This window comes from Notamacropus eugenii, chromosome 3 (genome assembly GCF_028372415.1).
Source record: "Notamacropus eugenii isolate mMacEug1 chromosome 3, mMacEug1.pri_v2, whole genome shotgun sequence".
Classification (NCBI taxonomy): Eukaryota; Metazoa; Chordata; class Mammalia; order Diprotodontia; family Macropodidae; genus Notamacropus; species Notamacropus eugenii.
Genome location: NC_092874.1, coordinates 271,704,465 through 271,722,306, shown reverse-complemented (window position 1 = coordinate 271,722,306; position 17,842 = coordinate 271,704,465). Strand labels below are relative to the sequence as shown.

General features: G+C 38.0%; 1 protein-coding gene across 6 annotated transcripts in view; it reads left to right on the top strand.

Moving 5' to 3' along the window:
- ATP2B1 (ATPase plasma membrane Ca2+ transporting 1) overlaps window positions 1-10,479 on the top strand; it is a 128,195-nt gene extending 117,716 nt beyond the window's left edge. For 5 of the 6 annotated variants that reach the window (XM_072655545.1, XM_072655544.1, XM_072655543.1 and 2 more), the window contains 4 exons: window positions 1,502-1,609; window positions 3,269-3,451; window positions 3,803-3,889; window positions 9,029-10,479. In XM_072655545.1, coding sequence (XP_072511646.1) covers window positions 1,502-1,609; window positions 3,269-3,451; window positions 3,803-3,889; window positions 9,029-9,340 — 690 coding nt within the window. In that variant the 3' untranslated portion in view covers window positions 9,341-10,479. The remainder of the gene's footprint in view (window positions 1-1,501; window positions 1,610-3,268; window positions 3,452-3,802; window positions 3,890-9,028) is intronic. The other variant, XM_072655548.1, reaches the window with a different exon arrangement.
- Window positions 10,480-17,842: the final 7,363 nt, after the last annotated feature.

Below are 17,842 nucleotides of genomic sequence, written 5' to 3'. Positions count from 1 at the left end.
TTCAGCAACAGAACCAGATTTCTTAAGTATTCTCAATGATTACCAATTATACTAAGTAATTAGAAATAAAAGGATTTTTAAAATTTTGGCTGTTTATATACCATATGCTTTTGTGCTTTGGGCATTGGAAAATAACTTAATACAACCCTATTTAATATTAATTGGGGGTTGTATCAATCAGCATGGGGGCGATGCCACTTCTTTGCGAAAATGTTTCCCTATAAATTTTAGAAAAATTCATGTCTACGTTGTCATAAAATTTTACCTTAAGTTTCTTGACGTAACAAAAATTTTATATTTAAATTTGTTGAACTTTAATTTTTTTAAATTTGTTTTTATCCTAAGAGCTATGGATGTGTATGTATACCATTGAGGAAACCTGGTATCTTACTTTCCAGATGTGGTCAGTATGTACTGTGCAAAAACATACCAAAATCTATCACATGCCCCAAAAACCCTTAGGAAGTCATTTTTTAAAATGAGGTTCATTCTTCCACCCTTGATCAGCTGTGCAATGAAAAGAAAAATCCCGATGTCATGGCAGTTATGGTCCAGTAGATTTAGCACTGGGCCTGGAAGTCAGAAGACCTGGTTTTAGATTCTCACCTAGCCACTTAGGAGCCATGTCACCTTTGGCAAGACACTTAGCCCCTCTGAGCCTCAGTTTCGTCAGCTGTCATGTAATGTAAACCTCTCTTAGTTTTAGGTAAGGTCTTATAAATTTACTGCTGCTTCCTGCCTTCCCAGGGGCAGTATGAGGATCACATGAGATGGTATTGGGCATAAGGTTCTTTGGAACCGTAAAAGGGCTCTGGGAACCTCACCAAGACATGGAGCTCTCATATTGGGAGTTTCTGTACTTTTGAAATTATATGTCATTTTGACATACTCTAACACTTAAATATGGAGTTATTTTTGAATGAACTATAAAAAATAATGTTTTAATCTTTTTTCCTTACATACTTGAATAGGTTTAATCTATAAACATAGCTGTTTCTTTGTATGTTTTATTAATTAAAAAAGCTTCAACAGAAAAAACACAATGTTAAGTTAAAGTACCACAAGTGTAAGAAAGGGTTGTTGTTTAGGATTTCATTTGGGTTGTATATATATCAATCCAATCTTGATTGAATTACTGAGAATCAGGTTTTCATTTCTTTTTAAAAATTTATTAAAGTAGCCATTTAACTCAGCTTGGCTAGAGAGCATTATCACAGGTCGGTGTTCAGTACGAATACTATGATTTTTCCAAATGCTTTTTAAACTGCATCAGTAACCACCTACAGCAAACTGTGGACCACTTTGTTATAATTAGCATATTCTTTTTAGAAAGACTTGAAGAAAAGGTTTTTTTCAGTTTAGAATTACGAAATGATGAATGATACTTCAAAAATAAAAGATGCTAATAGAAGAAAAGCAATTATTTATTTTAAAGAATCAAATATTTGTTTAAGAAGAGAACTGTTATTTTTAAATGAATTTACTCTGATTACTTCCCCAGATAATAATTGTGCAGTTTGGTGGGAAACCTTTCAGTTGTTCAGAACTTTCAATAGAACAGTGGCTGTGGTCAATATTCCTAGGAATGGGAACGTTACTCTGGGGCCAGGTAAAAAATCTCATTTTATTTGTGTAAGACTTAAAATCACTTAAAAATTTTTTGCTAGTGTTTTTTTTCTTTCTTACTTAACTCTGTCTACTACTTGATTCCAGGGTAAGTGTCATTCTGGGAATTTGTTTCCCAAAGATTTAAGGTCTGTTTCAGTCTCTTACTTTGTGTTCACAATGAATATGCCTACGTAAGAACTAGATCTGATTTCACTGAGAACTCTGCAGATAACAAAATCCCCTCCACCAGTGCAGGTCAGCCCATTCTCTGCCACTTTTCAAGGAGAGAGAGGTTGTGATTTTCCGGGGGTCAGCTTGTGTCCAAGCCTGGCTCTGTAGTCATTAGGCCTTACTGCTGCATGAATTTTATCTGTATTTTTAAAACTTTCTGGGTTTCTCTTCTCAGAAGCTAGAAGTAGTTTGTGGAACAAGCCTTATTGAAAATCATTGAAAATGAGCTCCTTGGGTACCTGTGATAACTCAAATTGCTGAATTTTTTTTGTTTTATTGACTTTCTGTTCATTTATGGAACTAGTAATGAATACAGAATTAATGTTTAGGTCCTCTAGTCTGGGGAAACCAAAAAGAAATGCCAAACTATGCTAAACTTTTTAATGTGTTTTCTATTATATCATTCATTGCTTGTCATTCCTCTCCCTCCCCCAAGGTCATAGATGAAAATGTCATTGGTAGATAATATTCATAATTAATGTTTAATCAGTATGTTATTTTCCAGCATATACATTTGTAAGGATTACATTAATATGTACAAGTTGTGATTAGGCTTATTCTTGCACTACTTACCTGCCCTCCACAGCATTTATGTTTTTAAAACGCTTGCCTTTCTTCAGAGGCTTTTGACATAAGCTGACATCCATACATACATACGTGTGTGTATGAATCTCTGTTCATCATGGTTTATCCTTTTTAAGTAACTTCAAAATCTTTTTTCAGATAACCTACTCTTAAGTTGGAACTAAAATTCCTTTAGTTTTCCTTTTTGCTTTGGGTCAGCATCCTGATAGTTCTCTACAAGCCCTTTATACATTGCCAAGCCATGGTCATCTTACAGAAAAAAAACCTTCCTCTGACCTTTCCAGTGACCTTACTTAGTTTGTCAAGAATCCACATACATTTGCTTTTCTCTCTGCTTTGGGGTGTGGAGGAGCATGGATCTATATACAGTGCTTTTGCCAATTTTAGTTTTGATCTTAGATTCCAGTGCATGCCAAATCAGTTTAGACCTTTTTTAGTTGCATATTTTCGAGTGATATAATTTTTTTCTACTGTTGAAAGAGTTTATATGTATAAATGTTTTCACCAACAGCAACTAGAACTACCACTGAATTTGTTTTATTTGAAACAAAAAATTTGATGTCAGTATATTTGTAAAGTTTGGACCCAGACTTAAATGCTCAATTAAGTACAATATTAAACATGTAACCAATTTCTATCTATGTATGAAAAGATAACAGTAAATATTTCATTAATAATTAATTTATAACTTGATTGATAGAATCCTAGTAAGATCCTATTAAGAGTAGTTCCTAATCTGATCAGTGGGGTCACATTTGTCATTTTAAAAGCATCTCCTATGTAAAGTTGACCAGTTTAATTATGTACTTGAGTTATTCTTAGAGATCTTCCCCCTACTTCATAGCTCATTTCAACAATTCCAACTAGCCGTTTAAAATTCCTTAAAGAAGCCGGTCATGGAACACAGAAAGAAGAAATACCTGAGGAAGAATTAGCTGAAGATGTTGAAGAAATTGATCATGCTGAGCGAGAGTTACGACGAGGACAGATCTTGTGGTTTAGGGGTCTGAACCGAATACAAACTCAGGTATGGGCGGGGAGGAGAGCTGTGGGGTGCTAGGGCTAGCTGCGGGCTGTTCTCCCTGGGGGAGGAGATTAGGATGTTCCCTTCATTCACTCTGCCCTTCCCAAGCCACGGTCCTTAGGCCTTTGAAGAGCAGTCTGAGATGACTGACATGTACTTGCTGGTGTGCAATTGTGTCTATCCCTCATGCTCCTTGGTTTTCTTCATTTTCTTCTCTAAATGCTACTCTTGCCTATTTGCTCTATAAAAAGTGCCTTTTTCTTTACTTTTGTGTGTTTATAGATGGGATGGTCCTTTCTCTTGTTCTCTCTCTCTCTTGCTGAGCAAGCTGTCACAATCTCTGATTCCTTGCAGATGGATGTAGTGAATGCTTTCCAGAGTGGAAGTACCATTCAGGGGGCTCTAAGGCGGCAACCCTCCATCGCCAGCCAGCACCATGATGTAACAAATATTTCTACCCCTACACATGTAGTGTTTTCCTCTACTACCGCTTCTACTACTGTGGGGTGTGAGTGTGTGTTCCTAAGTGCATGAAATTAACATTTCCTCCTTCACACACCTGACGTTTCTCATTTTCTCCTTAATGTTTAAACTCATTGTTCAGGCCTTTCATAAAGCTTTTTTTTTTTTCATAAAGTGGTTTGAGACCTCAAGGTTTTTTGTTTTGTTTTGTTTGTTTTTGGAGGGGGTGGCAATTTTTCCATTTTTTTTGGCGACTCAGATAAAAGATAAAACAATTACAATCAAATGTAAGACTGGATATGAAACTTGTGAGTTTCCCTATGTGCTGAACTTTGCTTTATTCACATAGGGAATTATTTGGGGGTATAAAGTTAGTAAAACTGCTATAAGTGTTTGAGTATATGCCTTTAAACATGTTTATACTGCACTGTTCCCAGAAGCATATAATCTGAAACTGATACCATTGTTCCAAGAAAGAAATTCAGTTTTAAAAATTGAAACTGAATTTTTAAGTTGCTCAGTTTGGGGTTTCAAGCCTTGAACTAACTGGAATAAAGGAGAAGCAGCTGAATATGAGTGGCTTCTGAAATTACTCTTGTTGGGTCTCTGAGGTATTTTTATGTGTCCCTAAACTTCAGGGTTCTGTGGTATTGATATGTTTATTCAAATCATCTTATTTAAAGTCATTTCAAATGATTTGATAGACTAGTTATGTTCATTTAATTCAGAATGTTAAAATGCAGGGAAATTTTTGTGGAGTATTCATTGACAGTTACATTTCTGTGATTTTCATTTATTGAGATGTATTAACAGGGGTTTTCCCCCTAGAGTTTCAGAAAGGAGCAAATTCTTAAAAGTCTTGTGATTTAATTATTTCACCTTTACAGTGAATTCTTGGTATCCAGATATCATGGTGGATCATCCTCAAGATATTGGGAAACTAAGGGCGGTTGACAAATATTTAGCACCTCCTCACTCCCAAAGGAAGCTGTTGATCTCTGATGGACTCAGCTCAATCTGGGGGGGAATCTGTTTACCCCTTGCCAAAGGGCCAGAAGCACTAGAGGCAGAGAGGTGAAAACTGATGATGAGTTGCAGAAGAGGAGAGTTTTCTTTTTGAGCTCTGTACTTTTAAATTTTCTCCCTCTTTCTATTAGCAGAGCTCAGAAGTGCTTCTGGAAGTCAGTGGGAGGAGGGGCACAGTATTACCTTTCTGGAACTTGATTCTCAAAATGCTTCATATATATTATCCCTTTGCAGGATAATACTGCTATTTCCTCATTTACTATTGAGAGGAAACTGGAGCAAAATGAGATCCAATGACTACTCAGTCACATAGTTAAACAAGACACAACGAGCCAGGCTCCAAACCTGAGCCCCCAAACCCACTTTGCACTACTTCAGGCTGCTACCTTGTGGGGTCATTTTCTTCTCTTGGTAGGAGATTGTTAGGAGGTTCCATGTAAATAATTCTCCCTCCTATGACAAGAAAACCATTTTTACCTTGTTTATTTGGGAGCATTGTGAAGATTGACCCTTTCAAAAAGAATTTAATGATAACAATATGTAACTTTTCTGAAACTAAATACACCTAAGATTTCAACAGCTAGCATAGTTTAAAGTGACAAGGCTTTTCTACACTTAACTCTCTTTGAAATTCATTCTATTCTTAGAAAAAGTCTCAGAAGCATTGACTTTAATGTCCATCTAGTCCAAGGGCTCCAGATGTCCTCTAGATTGCTGCCTCTTAAATGTTTCATTCTAGATCTCATTCACTTAGGTTCAGAAATAAGACTGATAGTCGACATTTCTGTAGCACCTCAGTGTTTGATATGCATTTGGGCTGCTCACATTGACTGCTCAGACTCTCTTTTGTGATGAATGACATCATCAGTGTAACCATTCCGGAGCTTCTCTAGGTGCCAGTAAGCTAACTCTTTCCAGTTTCCACCTCAGACCTTCTAAAGACCAACATAAATGGTGAAGAGAGAACGGAAGCCCAAGGTAGATGAGGAAATAGTGAGAGAGTGCTTCCACTGAGTCCATCACAAAGGCCCTGTGAGTTAGGTTCCATGGACTGGAAAAAGTCTTGCTCTGCTTGTTCACCTGCTTGAGTATCCTGTGAAAAATTGTGGAAACCAAAAAGCTTCCAACAGATTAGACACAAGCAAGTGCCACCTTTGCAAGGGGTAGAAGAAACAAGAAGGGAGATTACAGAAACTGTAATCACTGTGGATCACTGGCTGACTTTTGACATGAGTCAAAATTCTAAGTAGTGATTTCTCAGCACTTAGTGAAACTGCGATGAGTGGCAGTTTACACAAGTTTACCAAAGATTCAAACTAACCTTATTTGCTTTTTTTAATAGGAGAGACCAAGACAATGCTGTAAATCTCTCTAGGTTTTTATCATCATGTTTGTCTTTTATGATAATTCTTTTATGATTAAATAGGGACTGGGTAACTGTAATTTGATTGGATTCACACCTGATTGGATGACCATATTCATGAGTCCCTGTTAATCAGTAAGGAGTTTGTTAATAACTTGTCACAGTTTTTCCTGTGACTCGAAGTCTCAAAGAGATGTGTTTTGCTGACAACACAGACGAGAGAGGTAGCTAATGTAACTAGGATTCTTGATGATCTTGGCAGGCTGGGAAGATTGACCCAAACCAACAAGAAGAAACTGATTAGAGATAAAAATATTACACCGTAGAGGGTGCAGGAGGCCTGGTTTAACCAGCCCAGTTGGCGAGAAGTTGGGTTTTCATTGTCTCTGAGCTCAGCATGATGTGTTGGCTGTGACATAACTCCCACAATGCCGTGGGAAGCACAGCCTTCATAGGAAGAGAACCCTCCGCTCATCTCCATCCTTGTGCCTCACCATCCGGAAAGGACTGACAGTTAGGCTCGGAGGATCTCATCACCATTCTGGCTGTCGGATGGGATGGGGAGGGAGGTGTAGGTAGCATCCAATGAAGGCTACTTATAAAGTTTGAAGTATTGCAGCCTGCATTAATGGAGGCATTACACGTGAATGAAATCATGAACATCCTAGAATATTAAAGTTAAAAGTGAGCACTGAGTAGAAGGAACTAAATGTTGGGCTATACTTGATCACTCTTTGTGCAACCTTTGGAGGAAAAAGAAGGTGGACAAACACTTAGGAAGTAGGCTCCTGTTCTGATGAGCAAGGCTACCAAGTGAATGTGTACTGAGTCAGTCTGCCTTTAAAATGGACACTTAAACAGATTCTAGGGTTTGCTTTTCTAATCCCTGGAGATGCTTGGAAGGTAGCCAAGGATAAATGCATTGAGTTTATCTTGAAGGAAAGACTTAATTTCAAACAAGAAACTTGTTTTCAGTGATCAAGACTTTTTTGATGAACTGAGCATAAAAGTTTTATTTATAATCATTTTAATTTGTAAATCCACCCATTTTGCCTTCTATTTTTATACTGTATGTAAGATTTTCAAGTTTCTTCCCATTTTCTTGTCTTTATGTAGGTTTTCTTAATCATAATAGCTAATATTTCTATAACACCTGCTACACACGAGGCAGTGTGCTTAAGCATGTTATAATTATTAGTCTCATTTAACTTTACCAAAGGGTGTAGTGTACAAACCACTTGGATTTGGAGTTAGAAGAAAGGTCCAAGTCTGAGTTCTCAATGGTATTTCAAAGCCTGTAGGCTCAAAACTTCCACCAGTCTTGCACTAGACTAGAAACTTAAGCTGAGGTTACACTGTGCTACCTTGTACTCAAAGTGGTTCACAGTTGTACTAAATCAAAATACACTGCAGGTTACTGTAATGTTTGGCACCTGGAATATATATATATATATATATATTTGTAATTATCTTTATTCATTTCAGAAACAATTATTGCATACCTGTGCATGCACATCTGAGAAGAAACAAAATATACACTCATCAGCTGGAGAATGATTTATAAAGAAATAAACACAAATGTAAATCGATACAGTACTGTATACTTAATTGTTGAGACTACATGGGGTGCTGTACCTATTCACAATTAACAGAGTTACACCTAATTTGGGATTTATTGGAAAAGGGGAGGAGAATTTTGAGGCAGAGAAAGGATGTGTATACCTTTTAAACTAAGTTGCTTTTATTTAAAATATGATGAAAAATAAAATGTTTGAAAATTTTTCTTTCATGGAAAGTCACACTGAGACTTGGCTAATAAGATGATTGAATGCTTTTCTTCTGGAGTTTTTCATGTTAAAACCTGCTTTAATTTATCCTTCTCAAAAAACCTTGTTTAATAAAAATTCTGCTAAATCTGTCACTTAGTTTGTAGCATAACTTCCTATCTTTTGGGTCCAATGAAAAGAACTGATAGAAAAGTTTACATACTTACTGTTCTTAAAAGGGAAATTGTGCTAGAGAAACCACAGTGCCTTCTGTGTTAATTTTTTTCTCCCCTATAGCATGTAGGTTGTTGTTTAGGTGTTTCTTGAATGGAATGTTCAGACTCATTAGGGAAATGGGCATATACTCAAATATTTATATCTGTTAATGTGGCATAATTTACATATTTAAAGGGAATTTTTTTTTTTTTTAATTCAGGGCATAGAGGAATAGTTGTCAATTCATTGTTGCATTCAGCTTATATTTGCTTGGCTTTTTCCTAGTTGGTGCCTCCCCCCTTCCCAGCATGATAAACAGTAACCCTTTGTGCTTGAGTTGTTCAGCATTTTCTGATTGGTTTTCAGTAAACGTTGTAATAAAAATGGGCTAAGCTTTTGTATAGTTAAGTTTTTGTTGTGCTTTTTTTAAAATCTCTTATTTAAATGGCTTCATTTTGACATTGACTTTTAAAGTCTTAGCCATTGGCCAATGATGTGATTGTTTTAACACAACTTTAAACTCTAGACATCTTGATTGTTAGAGTGTGTAGTTTTGTCGTTCTTGCAGTGTCTTACTAAAACGTTTGGTTTTTTTACAGTGTTATTGCAAGTCCCACTGCACATTACATGCAAATATATGACTCACTCATACCTTGCTGTTTGTGGATTCAGACTCATAAATAAGCCGTGTTCAGTGGCAGCCCATCTGTAACCCTCTAATACTATTCTCTCTTGCTCTCCTTGCAGATTCGAGTGGTGAATGCATTTCGTAGTTCTTTATACGAAGGGCTAGAAAAACCAGAGTCACGAAGTTCAATTCACAACTTTATGACGCATCCTGAGTTTAGGATAGAGGACTCTGAACCTCACATTCCCCTTATTGATGACACTGATGCTGAAGATGATGCCCCCACAAAGCGTAACTCGAGTCCTCCACCCTCTCCCAACAAAAATAATAATGCCGTGGACAGCGGAATTCATCTTACAATAGAAATGAACAAGTCTGCTACCTCTTCATCCCCAGGAAGCCCACTACATAGCTTGGAAACATCACTCTGATCGTAAGCTGAATGTTAACACACTAGCTGCATTGTAAAGAAACCAATTGAAACTGGGTCTTTTCACACATTGTGATGGGCAAGATAGTATTCTTGTCTTGGACTTCAACAGAAGACATACTTGTACGAATGTAGATTTATTTTTTTAAAACAAAAAAGCTTTCCGCCAGACTTTGAGGGTGCTTTTTGGGGGGTGGGGAGTAATGAACTCTGACTGATAAACAGTAACTCGGCATAAGTGACCTGTGGATCATCAATCGTACTTGAGAATGGTCCTGAACAGTGTGTTTAGCAAAGCTTTAGTTTCTCTTGATCCTTGAAGGGGGTGAGGGAGGAGGAAAGCTGAGAAAGACAATGGAGCCCTGGATCATTGAATTGATACTTTAATTTCTGCTGTTGGCTGTTAATAATTTGGATTATTTATGTTTATAAATGATACAGATCTGTTTACAAGGTTTGTAGATACTTTTATTGTTCCTGTTCATAGATGGGAAGCTTCCTTATAACTGATGCAGAGAAAAATTAGTCCTTCAAATACTGCTGTATTTTCAGGAAAAAGGGTGTTTCTATTGAAACTGTACTAAATTTTTGCCTACAATTTACCTTGTTAAATATTGTAGATAAATTGCTAATACTGATAGCCAAATAGATAACACTAATGCTTTGTGAAAACATGAGCAGCGGTGTCCTAATGAAGTTATGGCCTCTGTCCTAATTAGTTTCTTAAATACATTTACTACTTAATGGTTTTGAAAACAACTGTTTAATTTTTAAAAATTTTGAAAAACTTGCTAAATAACTTTTTGTTCAGAATTTAGTAGATTGTTTAATGCGGGACATCAATTACGTGATGAAAGTTGCTTGAAATGCTTTTGTTATTTCAGGCAAATTGAATTAAATCAAAATACAACAAAACCTTAGTCCTTTTTGTTTTTGTCTAAACCTGTTAGTTTAGTGATGTCTTGGTGAACTGTGAGTGAACTGTGTTGATTTTTCTAATAAATCTTAAGAAACCTTCATACAGCATGAGGGCTGTTGGCATTTTGAAAAAAAAAAAGGTTAGTAGTAGCATACATGTTTTCCTTTTGTTTTTGAAACCTGTTTGTAAACATAAATAAACACGCCCTTTTATTAAATAAATATGTAGCGATGTTTTTTTACAAAATTGTCAGCTTTTTTACGGGAACAGTTCCGAAAAGTCGGTACTTCAGAGTGATTCATTAACCTCGTTGACATAACATCACCATGGTAGCAGCCAGCAGCCCTGCAAAGGACTTGAAGTGGTAAGCACATAGTAGAGTCTGAGGAAGTAAAGGCGTATAGAGTTCATCATTTGACATGATTTTCTGAAAATTCATTTTACCTAAAGTCAACTCATGTTTGATTTGTTTTTTTAAGTAATGAAAAACCATTTTCTTTGTGTTGATCACCACTCTTAAATGGACAAACAGTGAGACCAGCTGAACAGATTTGAAGATTAAATGGACATCATCATCTTGGGTCTACTTTCCTCTGCCTGCCTAGCGTGTTCTTTCTGCTGGGCCCCCACCTCTCAGCCCCCACCCTCCCTCCACATCTCATTCTTGACCATTTGTGAGCCAGTATTGGTGCTGGCGCAGAGGTCTCTATGTGAGAACATTGTCAGCTACCCATCGTTTACAGGAGTTACCACATCTGATGGAGCTGGTGAATAGCTCAGCTTCCTGGTGCTTGCAATTATAAGGACTCTGTAGAATAGGATTTGTGTTTCATCAGACCAGCGTAGTCTCCCTTTTCAGCTCCTGGAAATACATTGGCTCTGCCACCATGTATGAGCTTATCTTCCTTCAGAAAAGTTTACTGACAACTGTAATGCATAAAGAGCCCTGGACTCATAACAAGGAAAGTAGAGTTCTTGCCCCCCTCTTCTGGTAACTTCCTGTTTGACCTTGGACAGGGCAGTCATTTAACCTCTCCTTCTTCCTTATCTGAAAAGTGAGGTGATGGATTAGATGACGTCCAGAGTCCCTTCTGGCTCCTCTACTTACTGAAGGCTTCAAGCCTAGGAAACAAGATAAAAAGGGAAAAGCAGATTTGTCTAGAAGTGATGCCGAAGGTTCACAGGCTTAGCAATGCGTTTGCATCTGAGGATGACTTGTATTCAGCTCTTATGCAAATATTCAGATTTTTTTAATTTTTTAATTTGAGGCAATTGGCTTCTCTAGCAACCTGACTTCTGACTACCATGGTACAAGATATTTCTTGTTGATATGTACATCCTTCTCTCTTTGACTCTCTGCTTTCTGTTGGAGTTTCCAAGAGCAGTGTGTCAACCTGAAAAATGCAAGTAGATTTTCTCATGCATTTCCTACTGTTTGTGTGGAAGCTAGGGAAAGGGGGGAGGTATGTCAAGCATGAGTCATCACCATCTTACTAATGCCTAATAGGATAATTTTCATGACACACTAATGCTCAACTATGAAACGGCAATTGTTTCTAAGCAGATATGTATTATTTCTATTATTGTCATGGTTTCTTTTGATATTTACAAGCCAACCGAAATATCATGATGATGAGATTTTTTTTTAAATGATATTTACCATCTATTTTTGCCACTTGAGCCTTTTGGTTTTTACCTCTTTGTAAAAGTTGTCAATCCATTTTAATTTCCTAAATATGCTATCTTTGTGAATGGGGAATAACCTTTTTAAATATTAGGATTTATATGTCAAATTTTGAAGTCAAACAATTTTCCTGCTGAAATCTTCAGGTCTTTTTAATCAGCCATATGAAAAACCCATGGGTCATAGCATTGAAACGTATAATAATTCACTCTGTAGGGAAACCTCAATGTCAACTCAGTCCAGGTTAAAGTATAAGTATACCTTCCATTTCACTGTCCTCACCCCTGGGTAACACAGTTCTGCTCTACTTGCTACTGCGAAACTTGGGTTTTAGTGTTTAGTATTACAAGCTTGAAAGAATATATTTTCTCATTTAATAATGTTGATAGGTTATAAAATTCATCAACAGCAATTAGCTGGCCTTTCTGTAAAAATCTAACAAATTTACCTTTTAAGCTCTGTTTATATGCCTAATTCACCTAACTAGCTGCTTTGTGGAAATAGTGTTTTTTATATTCATAATTCTTAAGTGGGCTCAAATTGCATATTATGTAGTATGTCATATAAATTTGAGGGTTTTCTGAATAATGCAAGAAGCAGAAATTGATCATAAAGCTGTTTCTGCCTGCCCTATTGTCTGAGGAAAAAAGGACTAGATTTGGCATCAGAAGACCTGGGTTTGAATCCCACCTCTGGCATGTGCTCCCGTCACCCTGACACATCATTCAAGCTCTCTATTTCTGAGTTTCCTTATCTGTAAATGGAGATAATATCTGCCCTGCCTACCTCACAGGGTTGTTGTGAGACTCAAACAAGTATCTATGTTAACTGCTTTATAAACCACAAAATTATAAAAATACCAGCTGCTCTTATAAGATATTTTTCTATTCTGTCCAGTTAGGATTTGTATGTACATTTCACACAATTCATTGTGAAGTAAAATTAAATTTCTTTTGAAAGCTTGCCAGAATAAGAAAATGAGGATTAAAAAAAGTCAATTGTTATCTCATGGCAATGTGTTTTATTTATTACATATTGTGAACTGTAATCATATTGTAAACTTCTGCCTCTTGCCTTTCTGTTTCTCCTCCCTAAGCTCCATAGGCCAGGTGGCATCTTGGCATCAATGAATGGGCAATCTCTTTTCATGGCTGTGTTGTATGTATTTGTGGATTGCAAAATAAGGTATTTACCAAGTATATATAAGAGTAATTTCACAATCTTAATTTCCAAATATCTTGCCAAGGATGTATCCAACTTGCTATTAGAATGAACCTGGTTAAAAATAAATTTTAAAAAAAAAAGGTCTTCTACTAGTTTAGTTTGCTTTTTACTCTTTTATTTTGAGAGATTCTGAAATAAGCGAGATGATTTTCAAACTTATATGTATTATATATACATATTGTGTGTGTGTGGGTATGTATGTTCAACTTTAAAAAGAAATATTCTTTTCTAAAGGTTGCATACTTCACTCCCTTTTTAATAATTTCCTCTGCCAAGCCTTCTATCCTGTCAAAGACTATGGCATTCCCAGTTGGTGGGTGAGCAGTGACTCTTAACCTGCTGATTAATTGCAGGGCTACACTGAACATATTGGTGCATCTTGTATTTTTTGTTAGTACAAATCTAAGGGACAAACATATAAAGTCTGGCTCCATGGGGAAGAATTTACAGTCTAACCAGGAAAGGAAGCAGTGAAGGGGTTTTTGGTCTGGAAATTGACCAAGATGAAGATGAGCGGAGCCATTTGGGGAGTAGATGGACATCCACTTTGCAGAAGTGTGACTGTGATTCCAAAACCATAGAGGGAGCATGGCTTCAACCCTAGGAGGAACTGGGCTACCTTACATCAGTATATTCACAGGTCCAAGCTCTGTTACTATCTCTCCAGAACTGGAGGAAAGGAGAACAAGAATAAAAGCCCAGCATGCTTAGGGTTCCACCTGATAAAAGGATGGCATGTTGATCTTGGCATTATTGATCTAAGCTTTCTATCAAATTGGGAAGAATATTTGATATCACCCTCTTTAGAGAGTGCCTTGAAGCTAGTCTTTTTGCCTTTGAAGTTATTTGGTAATATTTACTTAATGAAATAGAATGATGTTTTGTTTTTAGAACATTCTGTGCACTGAAGTTTTTGTCCAATTTGGATTTTTTGTCAGTTTCATAGTGTCTCCCTTAATTCAAATTCTGGGCTCTTTATAATGATTTTAATTGAAGGGGCTGACTTGTACATAATTTTTCAAGTTATCCATTTGAGAGAATGAATGATCACAGCCATCATTTGGGCCTATTGTTTAAACAACGTTCTTGTTAGTATTTGTAGTCTGTGAATTATCATGTTTGTTATAGAATATGGAAATTAGATATTTAAGACTTAATGTTTCCCTGAGCACCAAGCTACATTTTTGTTGAAGATAAGTAGTGTTTTGAAGTCATCGGGCTTTTTATTTACAGGACTATTTAAAAGCAAGCAATTTCTCTGGATTATAGACAAATGAAGAAAGAATTCTATATGAAATGACTGACAAGGGAAAGAAGCGGTTGTAAGTCAGTTAACAGCCCTCAAGGAGCTAGGACATTAGACATACACAAATAACTGTTGTACAAGACCCAACAGAGTAGGTAAAAAAGACCCTCTTCTCCCTGATAAGTGGCTATCTCAGCCTCTTGAACACTTCTAATAATGGGAAACACCTCAAATTGCTACAGTCTGGATTTAGTCTCCACTTTTCTTGGACACTAGTAATGAGTACAATGGGCATTTCTTAGCCTTCATCCTCCTTGAAGTTTCTGCATCATCCTAAAGTTGTTCATTCTTTTGTTTTTATTTCCTCCCTCCATTTCAGAGACATTACTCTCTCTTCTCTTAGCCTTTCTGTTGCTCATTCTTTCCCTGATTCATTTCCGTCTTTGAAGATGATGAATTTCCTAAGCACAAGTTCTATGTTTCCAACCATGGAACACCACTACCTTGATTCTGGCTGGCTGGCTAAGTAATGACATGCCCAAAACTGAACTTGAAACTTGCGCTTTGTCCCTCAAAAATCCTTCTTTTCCTTGAAGGCCATCTCAGGTACCACTTTTTCTATAAGCCTTCCTTCATATCCCCTTCTCCCTCCTGCCCAAAGGGATCTTTTCCCTCCTCCAGTTTTCTTACAGGATTTTTTTTCTGCGTTCTCATAATTTTCATATATATAAACACAAATTATGTTATGTTACATTTACAAGAGTACATGTATCTTCTGTTAGGTTGTTAGCTTTTGAAATGTAAGTGTAAACCATTTATACTGCTATAAAAATCCATTTTTTACATTCATCCAAGTTTTCCAGTGGATCTTGTCAAATCAGTAAACAAGCACCAAATGCCCACTCTGTGGCAGGCACTGTGCTGAATATGAGGGACACAGAAAGGAGAAAGATGATTCTTACCCTCAAGGAGCTAACATTCTAACCGGAAGGATAGCACACAAACAACATACAAGAGAGAGTATATGGTGATCCCAGAGGAAGACAGCTGGAGGGGGTGAGGGCAGCAATAGAAGGGTCTCCTGGGGCTTGAAGTACACCAGCAGGTAGAGGGTAAGGAAGGAAGAGCATTCAGGGAATGGGCTGACAGTCAATGCACGGAGTCAGGAAACGGGAAGGTCGCGTGTGAGGAGCGGCAAGAAGGTAGTCTTGTTTATATCGATGTGGGCATTCCCTCCAGTGGTGCTCCATGTCTGCTACTCTCATGTCTAATGCTATTCTCCCATGGTCTCGCAAAAATTCGCCATTGGGGTTTTATGTAGCAGTGCTGAGAGCCTTCCTTTGACTTCTCCTGACCTTGTGAGGATACCAGTAGAGCACGTGGGCTGTTCATCAGTTACCCCTCATTCTTGACGTGTGACCAGTCCATCCTCAGTTTCTACGCTATATCTCTGACGACATCCTATATACTGCTCCATTCTTTCTTCCCTGTTGTAATGTGATGAGGCCTGGTCCTGCCCACCATGAGCCTCTCCATTGATCTCCAGATGATCAATTTTAGTTCTTACAATACTATAGAATTCCATGACTTGCAGTCATAAGGCAATACTGCAATACCTTGAGAAGCTCAAGGTCATTAAAAGAACTTTGCAATCTAGCCATCATCCTATTCAATACTGTGCCCAACTCACTGCCCATCTGCAGCATTTAGCAATAATAATAATAGCAACTAGCCTTTGAAAGTACTTTACAATAGCTCATTTAGGGTTGAGGAAACGATTATTAGAGCAGTTAAGTCACCCAGCTAATAAGTCTCTGAGACTGGATTTGAACTCACTCAGGTCTTCCTGACTCCAGGACCAACCCTGAGCCACTGACGTATTGATGGGCAAGCTCCACAGGAGGTTTCAACTGCGTATCATGTGGAATTTAGGAATTCTTCATGCACTTGGCTTTATGTTTGTCCTTAGCTTTGCCTAACTTACTTATTCCTACCACCTTACTCCCCGTCATCCATGTTGGCAACCTTGGAGTCCTCTGCAACTCTCTCTGTCTCTCTCTGTCTCTCTCTCTCTGTCTCTCTCTCTCTTTCTCTCTCCCTCTCAGTCAGTGACTTCACCTTGTTGATTCCACCTCTATACTCTCTTTCACCTCTGTCCCCTTTTCCTGTGGTCCAGGTTCTCATCATCTTTATCAGTAGCTGGCCACCCTCCAATTCATCCTTCATGCCTCTGTCAAAATGATATTCCTCAGGCACATGTCAAGGCTCTGATTTCATCCTTCCCTTTTGCCTTGCGGCAATTTCAAATACTCTGGTATTTACAGTCCTTCATAGTCTGACTCTGTGCTCCCTCTCCAGCTTTACTAGGCACCAGTCCCAATCAGGAATTCTGCCTCCCAAATTAAACTGGCTGACTTCCTGTTTGTGTCTCATACATACATAATAATTGCTAGCTTTTATATACTGCACTAAGGTTTGCAAAGCACTTTACGTCCTCCCCAAACCCCTGTGAGGCAGGTGCTAGTATTCTCCCCATTTTATAGATGAAAAGACTAGGGCCTAGAAAGGTTGTAACTTGCCCCAGGTCACACATATGGGAAGTGAGGTGGGATTTGAACTCAGGTCTTACTAACTCCAGTGCCTCCACATTCTATTGCCCCACCTACTGGCCAGATCACTCCTAGGAAGTTGTCCTCACCTCTGTGGGTCTACAAATACCAAGCCTCCTTTGAAGCTCAGGCGTCCTCCCCTACCTGATGACCCCAGCTCTGAAAGAGGAGGCAGGGTCTTCATTTTGGCTTCATATGCCCAGCACCTAACGATACCTGGCACAGTTAACTTCATTTGAAAGTTATCAGAAAGAACAACCACCTCTTGAAGTTCCTGTATTTTAATTATTAGAATTGTAGATGTGATTGGAGTGTTCAGTCTGGCACTGTGAGTATGGACAAGTCCCCTAATCATTCTAGACCTCAACTTCTTCAGCTATAAAATGGTAGTGGAGGGAATTTATAGCACCTACTTCACAAGGGCTAGTGGGGTAACCTATGGAAAGCACTTTGCTGGAAAGATGTAAGCTTTTATTAGCACCTAACCTACTTGCAGTGGGAGTAGGAAGGGCAGAATGTGTGAGCCAGACAGTAGGGCAGGGCAGACTTGCCACCCCTCTGGGTGTGGAAGCGGGGAGAGGCAGGAAGATTCTGAGGTGACTCTTGAAGCCTGGAGGACTTCAGAGAGCCGCACTTAGCACCATGCCTGGTCCATCCCAGGCATTTACTAAATGTTTGTTGGCTAAAAAATTTGATTCTGCCTCTGAGGCTCAAGCTTCAGTTTCCTCCCACATAAAAGGGAGATATTAATACTGAACAGACAGTGAAGCCCAAGCTTGCTTGGGAGTCAAGCCCTCTTAGGAGCACTGCCTGACAAGTGA